We start from the raw sequence: 19387 nt of genomic DNA on the forward strand, positions 1-19387 counted from the left end.
ACGGTTCTTTAAGTGTACTTTGAAACTCTGAAATTGCTCTGTGGGCTAATGATTTAATATCTCCTCTTGAAAAGGTGTTCCACTATTTGACGGCTCTTGCAACTTCATTGACTCACAAACGTTGCAGTCTCTTCAGCACTGCCAGTGTCTTTTGAACAACCTTAGCACAGTCTTAAACTGTTTTCTAACAGAAGCACAAGAGCTTACTGAAAAAGGTTTGTATAATGATATTACTAAATCTTTGGCATGTTTTAGTGAGATATCAAATGATGCTTGGGTTATAATTGTGGAAACACGAGCTTTTGTTGTTTTTGATGAGTGGAAGACAGGTTCAGCTAGGAGAAGGGGCTTAAATCTGAGATGTGATTATCACTTAGCAGGCATTGTGTTCAGGCTGAGGAATTTCTTTTGTAGTTCACACAAATAGGTGGGGGTGGCTGTGTTCAGCAAGAAGCTGTGTAAGCAACTGGGTTGAAATTGCAGCAACTGAATGTGGTAATGCTGGAAATTATTTGTTTTCGTTCTTAGCTTGCAGTTGGTAATTGCATGCAAATATTACACTGCAAATACTAAAAATATGATGGTAACGCAGATTAGTAACTAGTAAAGTATGTTACTGGAGTTTCTATAGCTTTTTCTATTATCAAGTTTGGCTGGCATATTGAGGGGAAAAAAAGAATACCTCTTTGTTGTAGGAAGAAAACTCTGTAATGTGGAAACCAGATATCTTATTCATTAGTATCTTTAATAGTTCAGGCTTTATTTTTTTTTATTTCAAACTCAGTGAAACTGGTTCTTTGTAGGGGTTGCCTTTTGGGTTGGTGGTGATTGTGTTTGCTTTTTTTTAAATCAGGAAGTAATGCAAAGTGAAATTGCAGAGTGATTTCTACTGTGTTATTTTCATGCTTTCTTTTAGTATGACTAAGACAATTTTGTAAATATGGAAGGAATTGCATAATAAAAATCGTCTTACACCTTTTTTTCAGGTTTTACAGACTTGACAAATAAGCAGGTGGTAGCTAGCCTTCTTTCTTTGTATGCTCAAGTGGTCATCTGGTTCTGTCGATCCAGTCTCCTTCCAGAGGGCTTAGGTGAGCATGGACTGTAATATATTGATCATAAGGAGACTATCCAGCAAGTGATGCCAGTGAACACATTCTTGGCCATGCTTTTGTAAATGTTTTGTCAATAACAAGTCATGTTGGTTCAGTGACTGGCACGTGTGCCGTAGTTCTCTTGGTGACACTGAGATATTACCAGATTTTCAAATGCATAGTATAGAATGTTGTAAGCAGTTTCTTGCCTGGATGTTTCTTAGAAATAGCGATAAGTCAAGGAGTTGCTTATGTCCACAGCCTGAAATACTTAGGATTTTAAACAAAGGACTATTAATCAACAAAACCTGCATGTTTTGAACTTTTTATTTTTTGAAAACTGTTTTTTGTTTTTTTTATAGTGAACTTTAGCTTACACTACATATTCTGAATGCTACATGAACTGTAAACTTGAAATGGCACTTGAGACAAGAAGGAATTGAGTTGTCTCACATCTCTTAGCAAAGGCAGAAACAGGATTGGTTTATTTCAGAGCTGGAGGCTTGCCTGTGCTTCTTGATGCTTAGCTTGTATGTTAACAATTTGACTTCTTTAACTTGCTTTTACTTCATTGCCTGTAGATGAGGATTTGCATTTATCTAGACCTTTCTACAATTATCCTCTGATTCAGAGCTACTATACCGGTCAGCGACAGAAACTTGAGCGTTTATCAAGGTATGCCTTTCAGGAAAATTCTGGCACACTTCCACTGCAGATTCAGAAGTGGAAGTGAATAGATTTTATATCAACAGCTGTATTTGCTATACTTAATGCATTTGCCGGCAGTACTCTTGACTCTGGTTATGCATGTGCTCTGTTGAACACTGAGGTTACTTTCCAGTGTTAGAATGTTTACTTATACCTCTGCTTAGTACCATTTCTTGGTATTGTCGCTGTGTTGTCGTGTACTTAATTCATTGGCTAATCAGTATAATTCTTTTCACTGAAAAAGGTCGTGTCATTGGGGTAGAATCAGTCGTCTCCGGTTCAGCACAGAACAACTGTGTTGGACACAGATGGATGTGTTGCTGTTCTATAAAAAAACCCATCTCTTCTATTGACTAGTAATAGATGGCAATCATTGTTTTGGCATAAATCTCCTACTTACTAGTTTGTTTGAGTAATTTAGTAAAACAGACATAGTTGGCACCCCTAGCAATCTCCTGGCTATTGGATAAAAGTTACCTCCTAATGTGAACTCTCTCTCCTGGAGCAGCTTACTAGCATATAGATGATACACGCTTTGGATTAGATGACAAGAGTTTTTCCTCTGTAAATTGTATAGAAAACTCTGTAAAGACCTAAGGAAGCTTAGTCTCTGGCACTGTGAAGAAGATGCAACAAGATGAATTATGGTGGAAGCTGCAGTGTATTAGAGATTGACTTGAAAGTTTATCTCACTGAGCTTACTTCTCAAGTAATTAGATACAGGCTCATGTGTTCCTTAGAAGCATAGGAAGTTTTAGTTAGTTTGCTTTTTCTGCATTTTTTTCAGGAAATTGAAGGGTAGTGTAGCATTAAAAGGTAGCAGGAGACTGTGATGGAGATCTAAGAATGTAGTTTTCAAAAGATCAGCTATCCATCATTATAATGGTCTGTATCTAGAAACCTATATGCTGCTCTAGGATGATTACTAAAGTTTACCTGTAAGCTCAGCTGCCTGAAAATAACTTATTTTCGGTAACAGAAGTGAGATACTGAGAGTAAAATCTGAGATTTCCATTGTTGTCTCACATCTGTGTATCAGAACACTACAATTGGAGGCATTAGATTTGTCTTAAAGAATAGTCCTGCTATTTTGATACTGTTAGGTTTCTCCTGTTTGCAAATATGAAAGTAGTTATTTTGGGCACTTAAACTCTCTTTATACTTCCTTTGTACTACAAGTAATACAACAGTAAAGAAAACCCGAGAAATGAAAGGTCATTGCAACTTTTCCATTTGTAAGAGGGCTTTTAGGATTTCTATTTTGAACTCCTTTAATGTGTCAGTATGATCTAACGATAGTCTTTCATCTGATTCAAATTTCTTCACGTGCATTTCAAGTCATAATCCTGCCTTTGTATATTTATTACTTTCATTAACCCATGGCAGCTTTCTGGTTTTGTTTTGACTGGAGGAAATCCGTTGCTGGAATTAGTGTTTTCCTCTGTCCATATCCTTGCTACCTTTTGTTTCAGAGGAAAATGGGATTCTGACTGCTTGATGATAGATGGAATGGTTTCCCAATTAGGAGACCAAGTTACAAAGTTGTGGCAGAGAGAGGAAGGAGGGACTGGGAAATATCCCCCTCCCAGTTTACATGTGAGTGCCATGTTCACTGAAAACACCACCATACCCCTCCCCACCCAAAAGCCAATGATTTTACGAAAGACAGAAGTATGTAAAAAAAACATTTAATTTTTCCCTTCAGGCACTGTTGGATCTCTATTTACTGGAAAGCATCGAGGAAAGCTACAAACACGCAATTGTATCCTTTCTAGTTATTCTTATTACATCCTCAGTGTATGCACTTAAAATATTGTTAAGTGTTTATCACCTATGTGTTTAAGAATGTATTTTAATTTATACTTCAGACACAATGCAAGTAAAATCATTTAGTTTAGGATTTAGTTGTAGATGGAAACATTGTTTCATTTTTTTGTACTGTGGATTTTTATGATTTTTTTTAAGTTGTTTTATTACAAAGTCTTTTTTGATGTATAGTGTGTTTACTGAGAAATGTTGAAAGTAAGAAAACCCTTTAGTTTTTCTCAAAATTTAAAGACTGCTTTTAATTTTTTAAAGCATCCATGTCTGTAGTGAATGGGTACTTACTAAAACAATGCACTAAAACCTGATGCTTTATAGCAAAAGTATTTCTAACAGTGGCTTACCAGCACCTCATTGTTGCTGAAATCATTGTTTTTCCAACACAACTAACAGTGGTCGCTTTTATTCTGTTGAAAGTGCAGGGGCACAAAGTGATAAATGAGAGAGAAGAGGAAAGTCATTGGCAGACACTTAATTTTTAAGCTATTGAAATACACAGAATCTGTTTTCTTTAATGTTGCCACACCTGAGATGGCAGCCCAGAGGGAAAGGGCTTTGAAAACAGTGGATAGTATAGAGCTCTCTTCTTAGAATATGTCACTTAAAACTGGTGTCAGAAAAAAAATGACACTACCGATGAGTGATCTGCATACTATTTTAGGTCCAGTTTCAGTCATAAAGAGCTAAGTTGTATTGTAAGGACATAATAATTAATGTTGTTTTATATACTCTGGAAATGAGGAAGAAAACTAACCATAGAATTTGCTTCCTTTAATTGCTGAGCATTGGATATTCTACTGTTTTGAATGTCTAGCAGATAGCTCCACTGACTAAAGAGGGAGCCTGAGTTTATAACCAAAGTATTTAAATATCTATAGCTAACCTTTCTGGATGCCTTACAGAAATCAAAGTGTATTTCTTTCTGGTTATTTATTCAGAATGCTGTTTTGTCATTAGGACCTGACTGTCTTCAGATTAAAATACCTTAAAATGACAAAACTAAGCCATTAGTATTTTCTGCTTCCTACCAGTTCTTTATTCTTATTTAATTATATTTTTCTAAATGCAATGGGTTAAGTTGTTGGTCTTAAGAATTTGTTAGCCTTAATTATATACTTGATATCAGACAATTTACTTGCTGCTAGATATCATGCATTCCATGCCGAATAAAACAGAAACTTCAATTGACTCCTTCCCAACTGCCTTTGCTATCCCTTGGGGTCTTGTTAAGCTTATTCAAGGGTTTTGGCTTCTAGATCACAATGATTATGAAGTAAGTATGTTACTGTTTAGTTGGACATAAATTACCACACAAAGCTGTCATCTATAAAATGATTTTAAGAAGTTGGTGCTTAGCTAATAACAGGTGCTAAACTATGAGATGCTTTTTTGCATCTACTACATCTCGAGCTATAAATTATGATTTGAAATTTTGTTTTAATTACTTAAAACCCGGGAGGCTGGTTAAAACAAAGAAGAAATCAACTTGAATACAGCTTGATAGCTGAATTTTCAAACGTTGCAATCTGTTTAGGTTGTTTTCAGCAGACCAGTTGAAGACCTTCTCAAAAAGTGTTTTCAGTACTTTCAATATTAAAACTGTGATCATAGCAGCAAGGTTTGAGGTGGAAGACTGCAAAAGTGACTTTTCAACCTACTTTGTGTTCTTTCTGATGCTCAAGTCTGTACTTTGTCATGATGTTAATAGGATCTGTTTGTCTTGGAGAATAATTTTCTATTTATATATTTCTTTTTATTAATTCGTAGAAAGTGCTGTTTGTATAAAGAGGTTTGATTAACCTAGAAAAGTATGAACTAATTCTTTTAAAACACTACCTTTGTTCTGTATGGCTAACTGAATAGATTTTCTGGAAATACACTAAGAATTTTTATTAACACAACCTGTATCAAGTATTTAATTAGATAGTCATGTAAGTTTATTTAATAAACATTCACCCTTACTTTAAGAAACTTGGATATTTGTGTTGCATGAGTGTACATATATATCTTAATAAACCTGCTCTCTAACTTCCACAGAATTCACTGGCCCTGCTCTTTCATCCCGCTACAATCAAAACTGTGTCATTGCTACATATGAGAATTATTCAATCTCTCATGTGTCAAGGAGAACATAAGCGCGCCCTCAGATACATACAGATGATGAAGCCATCAATGTCAAGCAGTAGTGAAGTGCAGCTTTGCCTCACTGTGTTGTTATCCAATAGGTAAAGAAATATCTCCCACCATTTTGACATTAAAATATTGTGAAAAGTGGAGAACAAATAATATAAATCACAATCCCCTAAATCTCCTTTAAACTTGCATACAATAATTTTGGACATCTTTTTGATTATACTATTACTTTACCTTTACCTATCAAAAAAATGAATTACAGGTGCGTGGTGGAGGCTTGGGCTGTTTTACAGCAACATACCACAAAGTTAAATAGAGAAGAGCTCCTAAAACACATGTATGAAAGCTGCCAGGAGATGGGACTGATGGAAGACTTATTGAAGCTTCCTTTCACCAACAGTGAACTAGTAAGCGTGGACAAAAAATCTTCATCATCTCTTTGAAAAGTGGAGAGTCAGAATCATAACAAATGTTTGAAATGTGTTATTTCTCATAGGAATGTTTGGAGAAGTTTTTACAGACAAGGCCTGGTGTTCAGAACCATGAGTTTCTTCTAGTTCACCATCTGCAGCGTGCCAACTATATCCCAGCACTACAGTTGAATCAATCAATGAAGGTTAATCTTACAGTGAGTATAAAAGTTCTGTCAAGTGCGCAAGGTTCTGTTAGGTGTTACTGTTTTGGATAGTCCCCAGTAAAAATGCAGCTATGTTTTTTATGCTGTTCTTTGAAATACTAGGAATAAGTTTCTACGCTTCCAGTTACTGCTGAACATAAAAGTTTAACAACATCCTTCCCTACTCCAAAGATCCTCTGTGAAGTTATAAATTGTTACAGACCATTGTTGACTCCACTTGAAGTAATTTGTTTGCATCTTAGGAATAAATAGATATTTTCTATCAGCCAGTCTCATCATTAATTTATTCAGATACATAGGTTAGCTAGGATTTACTCTTCATTCCACAGACAGAATAATCTATGTTGCATGTCATCGCTAGCACCTTGCATGCAACTTTGTTTTCCAGCTGAGAACAGTGGGGATGCCAGCCCACAAGTGAAATTTGCCTGGTGGATGGGGTTTAGTTTTTATTATTATTTCCTCAGGTTATAGTGTCCTCTGCAATTCCCCAACTTTCATTTTAATGCTTTTATGACCGAAACCTGTATCTAACTTCCGAGAACAGCCAGATTAAAATTGGTGTTATGTGAACTTTTGTTATGGATCTGTGAAATATTTGCAGTTTTCCGGAACCATAGTTTTCCAGTGAATCAAACTTATACGGTAATTTTGGAAGTTTAGGTCCTGCATTTGAAAACTTCCCTCCAGCCAGATGTGTGTAGGTAGCTTTTTCTTTCTCATTGTAATATTCACATCATTATGTCCAAGTTAATTTGCAGTTACCATGTATATTCAGTCATCTTTGACAAAAACCAGGGGGAAGCCTGCTATTTTTTAAGCCATTTGAAAATTACAGGTGATAACAGGAGTATCAGAATAAGGTCCTGCAGAGCACCAGGCTTGTTTTAACTTTTTGCTGTAGGTTCTGTTATTGTTCCAGTCTTCCTTTGACTTCATTAAAAGCACTAGGTGAAAATGGGCAGATCTGCAGAGTAAGCTTATTCACTAATTAGAAATAGTGCACATAGTTCTGTGCATTGAACTTCTTGTAATAAGTAACCTTTTGCTTCATGCTTTTCATTTATCAGAATGATCGTGATCCTCACTTGAAAGAGAGAGCGGTTGCCAGAAATTCTATACTAGATCACTATGGCAAAATTCTTCCTAAAGTTCAAAGGAAGCTGGCTATGGAGAGAGCCAAGCCTTACCCTTTGCTTTCATCAGTCTTTAAAGAAGGTAATGTATAGGGGGCGGAATGTAATGGAGAACTAACCAGTATTTTGATTACACAAGGCTGATAATTTTTTCCCCTCTTGCTTTACAGTCTCAAGACCAAAGCCATTGTCAACAGTAATAAAACATGCTAATGCAGGGAAAGTGCACACAAGAGCAACTTTCATCAGTAATGTGTTGTCCAAAATTGGGGAAGTATGGGTAGGAAATGAGTCAAAAACCGGTTTCTCACGATGTGATAGGTAAGCAGCCTTTTAACAAAGGTTAGTCTTGAGCTATGTGCTTAGGGAAAGAAAGATCACTTTGAACTGTGGTAGTGTTTTGAGGGAAGTGTTTTGAGCTGAATATAGCTCTGTTTTGGCTTTTTTGTATGTACAGTATATACATTTAAGAACCAATACGTATTGCCATATTTCTAAGACATATTTGTCTTGTTTACATATTTGTCTTATTTGTAAGACAAATAAGTCAGATTTGGAGATTTCTGCTATGATACTATTATACAAATACACATATTTACATTATGGTAAATGTATTTACAGAATTTAAGATAGCTGAAACTGAAACCAAAACTATGATTTCCATCAAGCTATCTTTTGCCGCTTCTGGCCCAGTTTCTGCCTTGTTTCTGCTTTTTTACTTAAAAATTGGCAGAACTATATACAGACCCAAAAAGAGACTGGTAGTTGTCTGATGATTTTCCTTCAGGTGCTATGGTCAAATAAACTTGTATTCTGATATACTTGGACTTCAGAGAAATGAACATCAGTTATGTTTTTGTTTTAATTCTAGTCCTAGAGCTACAAAACCACCAGACATAGAACAGCCTTTCCCTGATACAGAGCTGCGTGATGCATTTGTTGGGACACCAGTTACAAAATTTTCACAAAAATGTTCCAGGTAGAGTAGATCTGTGGAATGAATATTTCAAAAAGGTGTTGCTTCTACTATATGTGTGTGTCTGCTTTCTATGTTTTCAAAGAGTTCTGTTTGCATTTAGCTTTGTATCTGCTAAAGAAAAGGGAAAAAAAGTGAATTTGAAGTGGTCCCAGCATGGAAATGCAGATGCATTTTCTTCTGACATGAGAATTATATCACTTGGGCAGCTTAAACTGGATCACTCTTGCCTCAGAGGCAGTGACTTAGGAACATAGGTCTGAAACCTAAAGAAATAATAATGAAAAAAAAAGAAGATGCCTGTAACTTGTTCATGGGCCTGGTACATCACCTAAACAATGAGGATTCACCTGTAGTTCTTGTTTGTTGAAAGTTTGTTATGTATCATCTTGAGTTTCTTGAATGCAGCATTTCTTTTTCTCATTTTTTTATTTGTGTTCATATTTTAAATTGTGCTCTTAACAGATTACTGGATTTGGTGATTCGTCCTGTTCCTTCATGTTCTGCAACACAAGGTGGTAGCTGGCAGTCACCATACGGAGCTTCTGCTTCTTTCATGTCATCCAGGCCACTGAAATCAAATCTGCATGGCTCCATCTTGGCAAAGAATTTTTCAGGAACATCAGAGCTGAATTTACTAGAGACTCCTCCTGTGGTTAAGGTTTGTGTTTTAAAGAAACAGTAACAACCAACCACACCAAAAGCCTATGAACTTGGTTTAAAAGGAACCCCCCAAAGTATTTAACACAAACATTGTTGGATTTGAATTGTGGAATATTTTCAGTATGCCTGTGATTATTATACAGTCCTTTTGGAAGCAGTACATTGGGAACAGTCTTTGAAGAGGGAAAGCCTAGTTCTAAGTTAGTTGCAGTATGCCCATGGTCCCATAGCTTCATGACATACACTTGTTTTGTGGGTGGAACAAAGTAAGTTCCATGGGAGTTTTCAATATACTTGGATACTTTAAGATACAATTTGAAGCCTAAACGTCTCACTGTTTAAGTGCTTGATAGCTCTGTTTAGTTTGACTTGCATACCTACAAGCAAATATGTATGTTTCAGTTTCTTGATCTGTTTAAATGAATCACAACAAAGTGATTGCTGTGGCAGTGTACCTGGGGTGACATTTCAAGTTGTGTGCCTTTTAGAAGGGCAACGTAGAAATTTGCCAGAATTATTATGATTAGAGATTACATTGCAGGCGATGAGATGCTATATCCTTGTTTTTTCAAGTTAATTTCCTGAGCAATAACAATTTATGTTGGCATTAAAAATATATCCAGGAGAAACATAAAAACATATTTTATCATCAAGGTTTCTGTACCTTTAGAAAAAGAGCAGTGCAGAAGCTAAACTTTTTCCTCTCTGCTGGTACAAACCTACTTTGTAGTTTGAACTCATACTTTGCACAAGGGCAGGCTTCTGTTATGAAGATTTCACTGTTTTTAAAAGAAAAGTTTTTCTTTCTTTCTTTTTACAGAGAGCTAAAGTTTTGGCTGCATCTGCCACTGGTTTTCCTGGCTTTACTCCTCAGTCTATTCTCAGATCCAGCCTTCGTACCACACCTCTAGCAACTCCCTCTGCATCTCCAGGACGATCAGTTACTCCTCCTCTACGAGCAAAGGAACCTAGAATATCTTTCAGGGAGGAGAACTCAAGTGCAAAATGGACTGTTGGGGTAAGCTGGGCTGTGGTTAGTGAATTTTACAGTTATGGGCTTTATAAATTGTGATTTGATTTAGGCTTTTTTCAAGTTTGCCCACTCCTTATGTTGAGAACTGAAATTACAAATCAGAATGGCAGGATTGAATTTAATCAGAAAAGGTTGTTCTGGACATTCTGTAACATCATGTGTTACAGGACCATACTTGTAATAAATGCCCATGACCTTGGCAGTTTTTACTCAAGTGTCATTACGAGCTACGATTGTTGCAAATTGGCGGTTCGGCTTCCTGCTATTATTTTCAGATGGTGATATGGCAGGAAGGTAAGAGCCATTTGTTTGGGTTTATTAAGCTTTGAGAATCAAACAGCTTTGAAAGCAACTCATGAGCTGCATTTTACTTCTAGTCTCTCTTTTCACGAGTCTGCGTTTCCTTCAGTTATGGTAAAAATAGACTCCTGAGGAAGAGAGCTGTGCAATTGTCTGTTCTCTAGCCCAAATGTTCTTGGGTTTGCTTCCTGCCTTGCACCAGGGATAGCATTCGTATAGTACCCAAATGAATTTACTCCATCTGAAAACTGCCCACTTCTCCTCCTTTTGTTACGTTGCATTCCGTTATTCAGCTGATCATGCAGTTGTTGAAGTAACGTACCAAAATTGAGGGTACAACAGGGGTGCGTGCAAGTTTCCATATATGTAGTAAGACCTCAACTGTAGCAAGAGACCCTGTCTCCTGTAGGAAGTCCTTAATAATACAGTGTGGCCAGATTAATTTACTTGTTCCATGATACAAGCATAGTGAACACTGAAATATTTTAGTTGTGCATACAAGTTGAAAAGGCTAGCCAAAAAAAGAGAAATTTTATGTGTGATTTTAAGTATGCTAAATTATCTCTTCTTGAAAACACAGTAGTGAACCCTATGAACAGCCTTGAGATGACAGTATAAGCAAGCACTTACAAGACCCACTTCATCTTAATTCTTCAAGGTTGTGGAAACTCAATAAGCAGTCAAAAGCATGATAAATTTTTGCACTCAGCTTTAAAAGCTACGGTAGTGCTAGAATGAGAAATAATTTTGTAGCACCTTGCTTAAGGTGACACTTGTAAAACTTAAAAATAGCAGCATATGTTTGTTCTTTTTTTCCCTTGCTTTGATGAAAAGCATGTGCGTGTTATTGATGAACACTTTTTTTTTTTTTTTTTTTTAAATAAAAGGTAACAGAAGATTATGACGCGCTGCCTGGAGCTTCATCTGAGTGTCATCATGGTTTGGTGCAGGATGCTTGGTCTGAAAATAGAGATAAACCAACTCTGTTTACTCTGAGCAATCTTGAGGATGGTCGTGCTGAAATGGAGGAGTCTTCTGAAAACATACATGGAGATGGATTGGAGAAAATGGATGTCAGCAAAGAGAACAGTAACTTCTCTGCCAGATCCGACCAAACTACTTTGGAGTACCATGATGCAAAATCACCTGGTGATTTTGAAGATGATGTCATCTTTATAGCTGCTAAACCAGCTAATTCTTCTGCTGAAGAAAATGCCAATTTTGAAGAATCGGAGAAGGAAGAAAACAATGAAATAATTGAAGATAAACCTTTCCAGATGGAACAACCAGATTCATGGGAACTAAGAAAAGAAGCTGGTGCGTTTCATCTTATGATAACCTAAGTTTCTGAATTTTTCAAATACCTTCAAAAGGGGTAATTGGTCGTGAGTGCAGCAGTATTTAACTAGGAGTGTTTATAAATGTCCAAGGTACTTCCTTGTCCTAGGCTTTCAAAATTGCCATTGTGCTTTGAGTCCCTTTTAGGTATCTTGGACATCATGAATGTATACTGCTTTCGACTGAGATTTCTTGTGTGTAATTGCGGCTGGGAGGCAGCAGTGATTTGGCAGAGTTGCGAGAGGGGTAAAAGTTGAGAACTTAAGATTCTGCTTCTGTTTTAGGGACACTTCTGTAGCCTGCAGGGGTTTTGTTTGGTTGTATTTTTTTCAGAAAGTTCAGTGTGTAGCATGCTTTTACTAGGTTTGGGTTTTTTTTTCCTCCTCTACCTCATTAGTACTCAGTTAAATAGTTTTGTCTGGAACTGAGTCTGTGTGTGTGTCTGCTTCTCATTACAGCTGTGCTTGCTCATTTTTCTGGCTCAACAGATGATGTAGCCTTTTCCATCCTATTTCATTTGGTCTTTGGTAATTATATAGCTCACTAGCTGAGCACCATTAAAGAGTTGGGAATGAAAGTAGTGCAGGAACAGGGAGATGTGCAAACAACTACAGTCAGAGCAAAGAGAGCTCAGTTCATTAAACTTTTTTTTTTTTTAAAAGAAAAAAAAGTTTGCTTTCCTGGGATGTGTGTGGAAGTATCAGAGTTCTGTGTCTGAGTTCATGAAACAGTTTGTAGCGAGGAGTGTTGGCTCAGTGCATCATGTGCAGCCTGATTCAGTCCTAAGTCTGAGAAGATTTTGGAGCATCTTGGAAAGTGATTGTTACTATTGAAGTTCCACAGCTCCTTTTGTTTTTAAATAACAGGAGTGCCCAGATACAGACTCCATATACGTAAGTTAAAGGGATTCTCCAGATCTGAGTGTTTCTAATAAGAAAGGTCAAAACATCTCCCTGTCCTATTTTAGCTGTCTTGTATTTTGACAAGAAATCAAAGGTATTTTTTCATTGAAAATGATAATAACAACGTAATGATCATTAAAGAATAACCTTCTAAAGAAACTTTGTCGTTGCTGGACTATGGTACAAAGAGTTCTGTACAATTTCAGTACTCTTGAAGCATTAGAGGGCAGTCAGTATAGCTCTTGTTTGGCCTGAGCTAGCAAAATTATCTCAATCCTGTATCCTTTCTGCAAAGGGAATTGCTGGATCTGGAGGAAGCAAAGAAGAGGAGGAGAATGTTTCTAAAATTGAACCTTTTGAGATAAAAACAGGTTAGCAAGCAGATGGTTTTCAACCACCAGAGAAAAGAGCACAAAAAGACCTTAGATGCATTGTTGTAGAAGAGGGGAAAGGGAGTCAAGAAAGGAAAGAAGCATTGCTGTTGATAAATAGCCAAAGAGAAGTAAGAAAACTTTCTGACCAGTTTGTAGAAGGAGGGATGTTTTCTGAAGTTTTTATGTTAGGTCAGTAATGTATCAAGTTCAGTTTGTAAACAGAATATCAGTGGTCATTTTGTTTTCTTGACTGAACTTGCACATCAGACTGTTCTACTGAAAAAGAGGAATTCAGACCTTCTGTACGTGGGAAGTCTTGGTAGCATTATTTTGTTAGATCGCTATCCTAGATGAAATGCTTAAAGGCTCAGTCAAAAACCATATGGGCATTTCAAAAGAAATTAGGTGCAATAGGGAAGTCATCCATCTGTCTGGTTTTGTAGGATTTGTGGAAGAATCAAATAATGAAAGTCCCGAGGATGATAGGTTGGTGTTTAAAGCTGCTGAGACTGCTGCCTTTGGAACTGCAAGTGAAAGGTAAGTTTATGAAACAGGTACATCTTTGGGTTCACACAACATGTAACTACTGTCTTTCTGTGCTTGAAAACTATGATTTTGATCTGGTATTGGTTCTTCCCTGTGTTCCTAAATACAACTGCTTTTCTATTCCTTTCTGTCTGTGAACAGGACTAATTTGGCATGACTACAAGTCAAATTGAGCTGTTGATTTGAGCATTTTTTTCACAAATCATTGCGGACCCCAAAGGTGACAGTAATAGAGACTGCATTCAACAGGCTAAATCAGCCTTTTCACAGTTTGAGGGCTACTAAGCAGATACTGTGAAAGCCCTGCTTTTGTCTGAAAATTGTGTTGCTAAAAATTGCACTGGATGTTCCTGTAACTTTAGTGGGTTTATGTGGGGGTTTGAATACTTTTTGACAGTATTTCATACACTTACTTTCTGGTTTCATTGTGTGCTCAATTAGCATCTATTTGCTTATGGAAAGGGAAACAGCTTTCTAACCAGATACTTTAGAAACCACAACTACTTAATGATAAAGACAAAATGCTAGTAGTGAAATAACTGCTAATTCCAAGTGGAAGCATGGTATTACACAAACTGTTGTTCAGTTTGTTCTAAACCTGCAATGTAGCAGTTGCACTCTTTTCTGCAGAAGACAAATAACGTATTATTCTTTAGTAAAGCTCTGTTGTTGTTTTACTATCTAGTGTTAGATAGCTGGGAAGAACGTTAAGTACTTGATTCGTTGGATAAAATGAGTCACAAACTTATGTAGGTATGTCAGTAAAGGAATTTCTAATTTTTCTTATTTTTTTCTGGTTTGAAATGTGAAGACTACAGTGAAAAAGTAATTTGTAAAGCTCTTCAAGGTTTGTTTTGAAGCTTTATGATGAATTTCTCTCTCTCTGTTTATGAAGTGAAACAAACCACCAGGAGTCCAAAGCATCTTCCTTGCCAGAAGAAAAAGCCATACCAGTTGCAGCAAATCAACAGCTTTCTGAATCCCCAGAGGCAGACAGCAAATGTATGTACAATGTATTGGAGATGTTGTGGGTTAAGGTAGCTGAACTCCTGAAGTAAAATGTGTAGTTTGACACTACAGGTGACACAGACTGAAGTAGTACTAGCATATTACTGCAAACTTGCATTAAACTGTGGAGAGAATACCCTCCTGAAAGAAAGTCCTTGGAGGAAATGGATAGTGAATGTTCCTGTTCTTGATAAAGAGCTTGAGAAAATTGGTAGGATTTAAAATATAGGAGGAGAGATCAGTACTTACTTTAATATTGTATACTGCTACTCATTTGTGTGCTATGGGATCCGCTACCAGAGTTACTATTTTAAAAGGTGATGCATCTGTGGTATTCAGAATGTGAAGAAAACCAAGCCATTAGTGTGTCTTTCCAGCTACCCTTTCCTCTGCTGTTCTTGATCTCTATGGACTTGGCAGCTGACTTACGCCTTCCTTTTATTTATTTATTTATTTTTTTCAATCATGGGACTGCCTCCTTTGCCAGAGCAGTAGTTCTGGCTTTAGTTTTTTGAGAAAGCCCAGTTTATGTGGCAGGATAGAGAACTGTACCATTGGCTTCTGCTCTCTCTGTTACTTCTGTTGCTTAAACCTGTGTCATTTATATACCAGTTAAGTTAAACCTACATCAATCTCTTCCAGCTGTGAAAAGTATCCTTGACAGTGAGGAAGTGGTCAGTACTTCTTCAGAAAATCGCCTTGAGGATGTACCTAAAACCCGTAACCTAGAAGCAGCTGAAGTTAAAGAAAATGTTCCTTCTGTGCGGAAAGAAGTAACCGTTTCTAACAATATTCCTAAAACTGAGGAGATTAATGTAAGTAAACTATTCGTACAAAATAGAAAACATTTTGCAAAGTGAAGACAGTCCTATCTTCCTGACTGTTGGAAGGCACACATAAACATCTCCGTTTCTTTAGGTGCTTAATACAAGTTAAAACCTATACATAAGGGCAGATACATTTTTCTCCTATGCATTTTCTGTATCTGTAGTACAGAATAGAACCTGTCAAGACTCAAGCCTTTGAGAGCTGTAGTACTACCAAAAATACGCCCAAACTATCTTTTAAAATGACCATGCATTCATTTTGTTTACTAGAATTTAAATGTTTCTTTTTTGATTTAAAAAATGAATAGTTTTAATGCTAAAGACAGTGAGAAAAGGTGGGGAGTGCAGCTTTTTTATACTGGGGGCCATTTACCAAATGACAAAATTAGGTGGGAACCAGACTAATTTTCAGAACAGTTTAGCTGCTTAGATCCTTCGCTATTTATTCCTTATGAATGTAAACAGAATTCCCACTAATGAGTTAAATTCAATGTGAAGATATTTCTGACTACTTCAAACTATTTTTAAACCACGGTTTCTTAACATTAAACATTATAAAATACCAATTTTAAAAGGTTATTCACATCAACTGAGAATTAGAGCTAGAGATTCTCCAGTTGCCCTAGGTTCTCCCCTGTTGTTCCGCTGATGCTGGTGAGTTCTTTGAATTCACTGCGGATGTCCTTGAAGTACCACATAGAGTATGCTATCAGTTTCCTGTAGGCTTATACTCACAAGAATTAATAATAGACTGAAATACAAACTGAAAGGTAGGCATACTGCAACTTGGTCCTAAGTAACAGGCAGTGCTTTTCAGTGTTAGAGATTTCAGATGAAGTTCAACAGGTTGATGCTTATTTAGCTCGTCTCGGCTTTGGGATTTAGGACAATGCTGTAGAGAAGGTGGTTATAGACTTGGAAGTACATAAAACACTTATGGGAGTAACGGAAAATTTGTGATGGGATGAAGAGAGCACATATGTGAGATGATCACAAAGCTGCAGTCATTCTTGTAGCAGTACAGTGGAGGTTTTTCTGCTTTTGTTATAACCGGTACTTATTGATTGATATGTAAACATCTCTTGGCTTGTCCACCTTCACTGAATTTAGGGCAAACTGCTTAGTACTTTCTTGTTTGTAGATTTGTAAACATAAAAGGGAAGTCTATGTAGCCTAGTATTTAATTAATATAGTTTTTAAGCATGGCAGGTTGCTATAATATGATGCTTTAGAAACTTCTGACAAGACAGGAGGCAAGAATATAAGCAGCTCTACGGAGACTCCTGTTGAGTGGCTTCTTTCTTCTGCCATTGTTGGCTAGCACTAGAACTTAGAGGGTTGGACAAAGGTCTTTACACATTAATTAAATTATCTTGACCATTTGAGTCACTTGAAATATGTAGCAGAGAGCACTTTTCTCAGCATTGAAAGCTCAAATATCTCATGTGGACCTCGAAGGAAAGAATAATTGCTTAGGGAACTACTTGAGGTGGAGGGATTTAGAATGGATGTGTTGTCTCATGCAATCTAAGTGATTCCGCGAGGCACAGTCTTGAGTTGTTGGGTGGCATACCTGGACAGTTTAAGTAAGTGTTGCAGTCAAGTATCGTGAGTGAAACTTTTAAACTTTGGGGACATGGTTGTATTGTATCATGTTAGATGCAGAGCTGTTTACTCTGTGTGTCTTTTGTAGTCAGTCCAGGAAGTACTGCAGTGTGATGATGACTGCCAGATGTTTGCACAGCTTTCATTGAAACACTACTCACTTTGTTCACTGGGGGCAGCAAATAGTCATGAACAGAAATACCGGCAATGGAGCATGTGATTGCATACACTGAATACTGTTCTCTGGCCCTTGAACACAAACTTTTCTCTCTAGTAGAGAGGACAGTACAAGTTTCTAACTTTACATTCGGTAGTGATCTGAAAGGAAAAGCAGCATGTCACTGTCCTCAGTTTCATATAGCTCAATTTGAAGTTGGTCTGGCTCATAATTAATAATGCATTAACAGACTTTTTTAATTTTAGGTCATTGAAGATAACACGGTTAAGGCACAAACCTCGGAAGAAGCACTTGAAAGGTCACCATACAGTAAACTACATCCACCAGGCGACCTTCAGTACAGCTATGACACTATAGAGCAACGGTTTGCATGTGATTTGCCTGATAGTAAAGATGGTGAATGTGATGTGGCTGAGGGAGATGGAGAGCTTTATATATGTCAGAGTAATTTTACTTTAGTGCTGGAAGGAGAGGAAGGTGAAGCAGAAGTGGGAGATCCTACGCTAGCAGATGCTTCAAAACCAGCTGGCATAACAACAGAAGAAAAACCTGTTAGCCATTTAGGAAATACTGAGACCCAAGAGCACGTTACAAACTCAGTGTCCACTGTAACTAGTGATCAAGAATCTCAGAATATTGCAGGGTCACTCCCATATGTGCCTGAACCTATTAAGGTAGCTCTTGCTGAGAACTTACTGGATGTAATCAAAGACACAAGAAGTAAAGAATTTACATCTGAAGTTGTAGAACAATCTCTTCATGAAAGCGTAGGTAAAAAGATTACTAGATTCCAGAAGGCAAAAGCTCCATTAGCAGCTGTGTCAGGAGTGGAAGATGAAAGCAGCAGACTTGCTCAAGTAGAGCATGTCATCACTCCTAGAGCTCGCACAAGAGGACAACTGAGTAGAAGTCTTTCATTGTCAGGTGATCAGCAACTACTGAAGAGCGATAACCCAGTTCTGTTTGGACTGTCTCCTAGGAGAAGTACTAGGCGAACAAAAGAAGCATCTGAGTCTTCTCATCTTCAGACAGAAGAAAATGCTCAAGATGAGCAAATACCTGTGACACCTGTTACTGCAAGGAGAGGTAGGAAGCCTAAACTGACTAATTTAGAAAAAGTAGAAAGCAGCCATTCTGATGGAGAAGGATTGTCCGTCAGTGCAAAGTCAATAGCTGTTACTCCAAGAAGAGGATTAAGGAAAGCAAAGGAAGCTCTGTCTGCGCTCTTGGAGGAATCTAATGAGGAAACAGCTCTTGCTGAAGCTAGCACTGTTGCTTCTGCTAATTCCAAAAGCACTAGAGGAAAAAGGTCAGCGGGAGATCGAGAAACTGGCCAGAGTTACACTACTCCTAAGACAAAACTGGCAGTCAGTCCTAGTAGAAGAGGAAGAAAATCGAAAACCACAAATTTAGACTTCACTGAAAATCTTGTGAAGGATGAAGAGGTGCAGCCTAGTGACCAACTCGTTTCACCTGTGTCAACTAAAAGAGGGAGAAGACGAAAGATGAGTTCAGAAGTTCCAGAAAATTCTGACCTCGATCTGTCTAAATCATCACTTCCTCAACCAGAATTTAACCTTCCTGTCACTCCTAGAAGAAGTGCTAGGAAAGGGGCACAAAGTCTCTTGGCAGACACAAGCTCTGTCTCTACTCAGGAAGACATACATTCAGGTGGGAAAGTTGAAATCCTTGACAGTCCTAAGAGAAGAACAAGAAGAGTTCCACATGCTACACCAGAAAAAGTGACTACTTATGAGCAAACAGCTGCACAGCGAACTGAGGGATCAACCCCGCCCAGGACAGCAAGGAGAGGTCGTCCGGGCAGAAAAAGACTGTCACCATTGGAGGAGAGGACAGAGGGGGAGGCCCTCCCTGAAGGACCTGGTGGTAGTCCTTTGCTACTTGAAGAAATAAAGCTGTCAGGATATGATGAAACATCAAGAACTGTAGCAGATCGTTTTACACGAACCAAATCCCGCAAAACTGCCAGGCATCAGCAACTGTTTGTTGAGGAAAGTGAGCCCTTCCTTTTCTCTACTCCTCTCACAAAGAAATTCAAAGGTAGGTGTACTAGGTGTATATGCAAAGGAGGGCGTATTGCTGTT

General features: G+C 37.6%; 2 protein-coding genes across 4 annotated transcripts in view; both read left to right on the forward strand.

The window, feature by feature from the left end:
- The window catches only part of LOC138718208 (protein ELYS-like), a 47675-nt gene that overhangs the window by 25017 nt on the left and 3271 nt on the right, over positions 1 to 19387 (forward strand). For all 3 annotated transcript variants that reach the window (XM_069852530.1, XM_069852529.1, XM_069852532.1), the window contains 19 exons: positions 75 to 215; positions 987 to 1091; positions 1676 to 1769; positions 3275 to 3398; positions 3508 to 3564; positions 4753 to 4899; positions 5664 to 5851; positions 6022 to 6166; positions 6256 to 6387; positions 7467 to 7614; positions 7703 to 7853; positions 8404 to 8511; positions 8974 to 9169; positions 9992 to 10189; positions 11392 to 11821; positions 13562 to 13655; positions 14560 to 14666; positions 15315 to 15487; positions 17528 to 19343. In XM_069852530.1, coding sequence (XP_069708631.1) covers positions 75 to 215; positions 987 to 1091; positions 1676 to 1769; positions 3275 to 3398; positions 3508 to 3564; positions 4753 to 4899; positions 5664 to 5851; positions 6022 to 6166; positions 6256 to 6387; positions 7467 to 7614; positions 7703 to 7853; positions 8404 to 8511; positions 8974 to 9169; positions 9992 to 10189; positions 11392 to 11821; positions 13562 to 13655; positions 14560 to 14666; positions 15315 to 15487; positions 17528 to 19343 — 4554 coding nt within the window. The remainder of the gene's footprint in view (positions 1 to 74; positions 216 to 986; positions 1092 to 1675; positions 1770 to 3274; positions 3399 to 3507; positions 3565 to 4752; positions 4900 to 5663; positions 5852 to 6021; positions 6167 to 6255; positions 6388 to 7466; positions 7615 to 7702; positions 7854 to 8403; positions 8512 to 8973; positions 9170 to 9991; positions 10190 to 11391; positions 11822 to 13561; positions 13656 to 14559; positions 14667 to 15314; positions 15488 to 17527; positions 19344 to 19387) is intronic.
- LOC138718243 (protein ELYS-like) overlaps positions 1 to 19387 on the forward strand; it is a 53971-nt gene that overhangs the window by 9958 nt on the left and 24626 nt on the right. The gene's annotated exons all lie outside the window — the stretch shown is intronic.

This window comes from Phaenicophaeus curvirostris, chromosome 2 (assembly GCF_032191515.1).
Source record: "Phaenicophaeus curvirostris isolate KB17595 chromosome 2, BPBGC_Pcur_1.0, whole genome shotgun sequence".
NCBI classification, from domain to species: Eukaryota; Metazoa; Chordata; class Aves; order Cuculiformes; family Cuculidae; genus Phaenicophaeus; species Phaenicophaeus curvirostris.